At 49.1% G+C, this 5,850-nt stretch overlaps 1 protein-coding gene across 1 annotated transcript; it reads right to left on the bottom strand.

Moving 5' to 3' along the window:
* Positions 1 to 878: 878 nt before the first annotated feature.
* Positions 879 to 1,988, bottom strand: LOC134205972 (uncharacterized). Its single transcript, XM_062681669.1, has one exon. The coding sequence runs from the start codon at positions 1,986 to 1,988 to the stop codon at positions 879 to 881; it is 1,110 nt and encodes a 369-aa protein (XP_062537653.1).
* Between the last annotated feature and the right edge of the window lie 3,862 nt (positions 1,989 to 5,850).

Here is a 5,850-nt window from a genome sequence, read left to right as displayed (position 1 = left end):
GCACGATGCGAAATAGTGGCCATTTTAAATCGTCCGACAACACGAGACTCGCTGACATTCCTACGTTTCCCGAGGGGGGAGAGGAGGTGTGTAGGAAGGTGTTGTGCTTTTGCCTACAAGCTTCGACGCCGCATCCATTCCAGGAACGGCACGGCCATTTGCCGTGGTTATTCAGGCACGTCCGACATAAACCCTTCAGCTGAACAAGTTTCCAGCGTTCGTCCAAAGTCGCACCCTTGAACTGATGACATTCTGCCACCCGATGGCCGCTCCGACCGCACGCTGCGCATGGCTTGCTAGCCTTCGTGTTGACTGGAGAATTTAGCCCGCCGGTTGCTCCAGGGTAGCTGATCCACCGGACGCGGAAAGGGGGATTCGTTCACCGGAATGTGCGTAGACGTTCCCGGTTTCCCTGGACTTTCGCTTGTCATTTCTTGCTGTTGCACTTTCTCCTGGGAGCTCGAAAGACACCTCACTCGCCGCCGTTACCAGCCCGGCCATGAAGTCCCCGAATGTTTCGAGGGTCGCCGGCTGGTTTTTGTTCTTGTAGATTGCCCAGTCGAGTCGCATCGAACCAGGCAGTTTCTCTACAAGCTCCTGCATCAACGCCGGATTCGAAAGATGGTTCAGCTGGTTTGCTGCTTTGATATGGTCGACCAGATTTTGCACCGAGAGACCGAATTGGATCAGTTTTTCCATTCGATCGTGCGTAGGAGCTGGAACCTGGCGGATCTTCGTCATCAGAGTACGGATAAGCAGCTCTGGCCTACCGTAAAGCGTACGCAGGGTCTGAATGACGTGCGGTACACTTCCTGGTAGGAGAAGTCGGCTGCGAACCGACTCCAGCGCGTGCCCCTTCAAACATCGTTGAAGACGGACTAGATTCTCCGCTTCTGAGTATCCACAGGTTGCTGTGGACTGTTCGAAGTTGCTGATGAAGATAGGCCAGTGTGAACCGGTGGACGAATGGTCAATGAGCGTCGCAAAGGATTTTGCGTTAATTGACTTGGCGCGTTCGGAAAGCGGGGAAAGTCCGGCCCGACCGGAAGCGCTCCGATACCAGGGTACTGAAATGCTGGGTCCGCGGGATGTTCCCGTGGATCGTGATCGGCAGACTGTCTTGACGAGCGCCGTAAAGGATTTTGCATCATTTGAGCTGACGCGTTCGGAAAGCGGGGAAGGTCCGGCACGACCGAAAGCGCTCTGATATCGGGGTATTCGAATGCTGGGTCTACAGGATTTTCTAGTGGATCGTGATTGGCAGGCTGTCGTTGTCCATTGCCGTCGTCCCCTAGTTCTCCTTTGGATCCTCCAACACCGTTCTGCAAATCTAGCCACTGTTTCACCTTCTCGCTTGAATTCTGGACCGAACCACTCCTGCTGCTCGTCAACGCCGCTTCTCGGATGAGAGCCTGGCGTTTCTCGAGCGACTCCTTCCGAATCTGCATCTTCTTCCGCTTCAACTCCAGCTCTTCCTGCAGTTTTCGCCCGCGCATCTCACTTTCCTCTTGCGCTAGTCGCCGTTTTTCCTCCAGTCGGCGTTCCTCTTCGGCCAACTGGCGCCGTCGAATATCTTCTTGCTCATGTAGTGCTTCTTCTTGCAGCCGCTGCTCTTCCGCGACGAGCTTTAACTCTTCATCCAATAGCTTCTCCCGGATACTGGACGAGACACTCTTCGGTGGATCAGCAGCCGTTTTCCCCCTTTTCGACGTTGTTCTAGAACTTCCTTTCGCGACTTTCTTCTTCGTCTTGTCGTCCCTGGGGACTTGGAGGGCCCCTCCGGTAGAAGGTCCCTGCTTGGCCATGCACTTCCCACAGACATACCTTATATCGGGTTGTTTCACGCTCCCATCGACTCCAGCACATCCGAAGTGCTCCCATAGTTTGCAGGCGCTGCACTGGACCATCTCGCTCTCCGCTGTATCGGGCCGATCGCAGGACTGGCAGTTCCGTGGGGCGTCCGGGTTTTGGGATTTTTCACCATCCATCCTTGCTTGCCACAACACGCACTATAGTTTTACTTAATTGATTTACTCACCTGCGTAATGCAGAGCAAAATATTTCGATTATCGCGTGATCGTTCGGCAAGCTAGAGGAAACCTGATCGGACGCGCGCTACACAGAAAACATAAGCACCGAAGAAAACACAAGTACACTGGAGTCTCTTTTTACGCATTTTTTACGCGACTTTTTTACGCAGATTTTAAGATTTACGCGATTTTTCGAAAAAGTCTTGAAATCACGTGAAAATTGTAAATTGTAAAAAGTTTGTCTTCACTTGTCATAAGACGAGTTTGTACAGTCCATGATGACTGTCATCGTCTGCAAAGTTTGTTGAACGTGTGCTATCAGCACAAATTGACTGTCAGTGTTCCAAAGTGCTCTGTTATGACCTTCCATCGTTCAAAACACCCATTATTGTTTGATTACCGTATTGATGGAACCACACTTCAAAGAGTTACGGAGGTTACTGACCTTGAAGTAGTGTTGGATCCAAAACTGACGTTCAACGCCCATTATACGACGATAATTGCCAAGGCAAACCGCCAGCTGGGTTTCATATCGAAAATTGCGAAGGACTTCACTGATCCACACTGCATGAAGTCCTTGTACTGTGCGCTGGTGCGACCTATCGTGGAAACCGCTTCTTTTGTCTGGACTCCGAATGACGTTGTATGGAACTTGAGAATTGAACGTGTCCAAGGGAGGTTTATTCGAATGGCCCTGCGTCATTTACCATGGCGTGATCCACTTAATCTTCCTCCATATCCTGTTCGGTGCAAATTGCTCAATATGGACACCCTCGAAAGAAGGCGAAAGCTGCAGCAAGCGACATTCGTGGCTAGACTACTATGCACAGAAATCGACTCTCCTCGGTTGCTCGGGCTACTAGATATTCGTGCCATTCAACGACCTCTTCGACAACGATCATTGCTGCAGGATCGATTTCATCGTACGTTCCTTGGACACAACGAACCAGTATCGGTAATGGTCAGGACATTTACAATGGTTGAGAAGCTTTTTGACTTTTACGAAGCACCCGAACGTTTTGAAAATAGGGTCAAGAGGTCACTATCATTGTAACCGTTAGTTTTAGTTTCATTCATTAAGACAAAGCTGTCAGATGAATTATAATTAAATAAATAAATAAATAAATTCCACCACTTAAATGGGATTGTACAAACTCGTCTTATGACAAGTGAAGACATTCCACTAAAAAAAGCTCAAAATAATTTTCTTAAAGTGAGAAATAATTTGTGAGATGTGAGAAGTGATAAGTGAGAAATGAGAAATAATTTGTGAGGAGGGAGAAGTAAAAAGTGAGAAATGGGATGAAGGAAATCAGAAATGAGAAAGGAGAAGTGAGAAGTAATATGTTGGATGTAAGAAGTAAGAAACAAGATGGGAGAAGTGGAAGGCAGAAATGAGAAATTAGAAGTAAGAAGCGAGAAGTGAGAAATAAGAAGTGGGAAGCGAGAAGTGAGAAGTGAGAAGTGAAAAGTGAGAAGTAAAAAGTGAGACGCGGGAAGTCAGAAATGAGAGGCAAAAAGTGAATAGTGTGAAGTAAGCAGGCGTCGGCAGGAGGAAAGAGTTGGACGACGATTCAACACACGCCGACTGGAAGATGCCACGGTGAAACGGTCCTTCGTTGAAGAACTGGAGACGCGTGCTGCAGATATTCCGGAAGGTGGCAGCGTGGAAGACCAATGGACCATCAAGAATGCCTTCATCGCCACCAGCGAGAACAATCTGGGTGAACTACGCACCCAGAGAAAACAATGGATCACCGATGAGACCTGGAGGAAGATAGAGGAGCGAAGAGAAGCCAAAGCTGCGATAGAGCGATCGAAAACCAGAGGAGCCAAAGTCTTAGCCCGTCAACGATACACGGCTCTTGAGAAGGAAGTAAAACGCTCATGTCGATGGGACAAGCGAGCGTGGGCAGACTCTCTGGCCGACGAAGGAGAGAGAGCCGCCGCAACCGGGGACATTCGCCTCCTCTACGATATCTCACGACGCTTAAGCGGGGCGAAGATGAATGCAACGATGCCTGTGAAAGACGCGAATGATCAGTTATTGACCGACCCAACTGACCAGCTGAAACGCTGGTTCGATCACTTCGAACAACTTTTTCAAGTGCCAACCAGGCCATCACCACCTCGGCATGATCTGCCTAGGATCCGACGTATAACACGTGTCAATACCGAAGCTCCATCACTGCTAGAGATTCAAACAGCCATCCAAAGCATGAAATCGAATAAAGCCCCAGGGTCGACCGCATATCAGCCGAGATGCTCAAAGCTGACCCATGACATCCGCTCAGCTACTGCATCATTTATTTCGTAATATCTGGGACACCGCAACTTTCCCGGTCGACTGGATGCAAGGTATCTTAGTGAAGGTGTCCAAAAAGGGTGACCTGACTGTATGCGATAACTGGCGAGGCATTATGTTGCTGTGTACCGTTCTCAAAGTTCTGTGCAAAATTATGCTAGCCCGGATTCAGGAGAAGATCGAGGCGACTCTCCGGCGGCAGCAAGCCAGATTCCGTGCCGGAAGATCCTGTGTGGACCATATTGTCACGCTCCGCATAATTTTGGAGCAGGTCAACGAATTCCAAGAGTCCCTTTACTTGGTATTCATTGACTACGAAAAAGCTTTCGACCGTCTCAATCACGAGAATATGTGGGGCGCCCTGAGACGCAAGGGGGTTCCTGAGAAAATCATCGGCCTCATCGAAGCACAGTACGAGGCCTTTTCGTGTAGAGTGCTACACAATGGGGTCCTGTCCGACCCTATCCGGGTCGTAGCTGGTGTGAGACAAGGATGTATTCTATCACCGTTACTGTTCCTCATCGTAATCGATGAGATTCTGGTAGATGCGATTGACCGTGAACCAAACCGCGGGCTGTTATGGCAGCCTATAACCATGGCGCACATAAATGACTTCGAATTGGCGGATGATGTTGCATTCCTCGCGCAACGGCGCTCTGATATGCAGAGTAAGCTCAACGACCTTGCCGATCGCTCCTCCTCGGCAGGTTTAGTCATCAACGTCAACAAAACCAAATCGTTGGATGTAAACACGGTGACTCCTTCCAGTTTCACAGTAGCCGGGCAACCAGTGGTGAATGTTGAAAGCTTGCAATATCTTGGTAGCCAAATGGCGTCAGACGGTGGTACAAAGATCGACATAGGCGCACGGATCAAGAAAGCAAGGGCTGCCTTTGCGAGTTTAAGAAATATCTAGAAAAACAGGCAGATAAGTGAACGCACCAAAATACGAATTTTCAACTCTAACGTGAAATCTGTGCTGTTATACGCTAGCGAAACATGGTGCGTATCAGTGGAGAACACTCAACGGCTGCAGGTGTTCATTAACAGATGCCTGCGGTATATAATTCGGGCCTGGTGGCCTCACAACTGGATCTCAAACAACGAGCTCCATCGTCGTTGTCACCAGCGGCCGATAGCAACAGAAATCCGGGATCGGAAGTGGGGCTGGGTCGGCCACACTCTACGTAGGGGCGGAAACGTAAGCAAGCATTAGACTGGAACCCAGCGGGACATCGCAGCAGAGGCAGACCCAGAGGCTCATGGCGCACAGTGCTGTGCCCCTTGGACAAAAATGGAAAAATCGACTCTCGTATTTAGTCGAATCAAGTAAACCATGATATTAACATATGTTTCAATTATGCTGTATGCGCATTAGTATCTTTGTGAGGTCACTGGGACGATCAAAACAACTCGTGTTTGTAAACATTTCTATCGCTGAAAGTGGATAATTTATCACCTGTTAGTGAAAAGCATCTTTTTCATTGCCTAAATTTTCGAACTGTAGCTTTCACG

This window comes from Armigeres subalbatus, chromosome 1, assembly GCF_024139115.2.
Source record: "Armigeres subalbatus isolate Guangzhou_Male chromosome 1, GZ_Asu_2, whole genome shotgun sequence".
In the NCBI taxonomy this organism is placed as follows: Eukaryota; Metazoa; Arthropoda; class Insecta; order Diptera; family Culicidae; genus Armigeres; species Armigeres subalbatus.
This window is presented reverse-complemented; position numbering and strand designations above follow the sequence as displayed.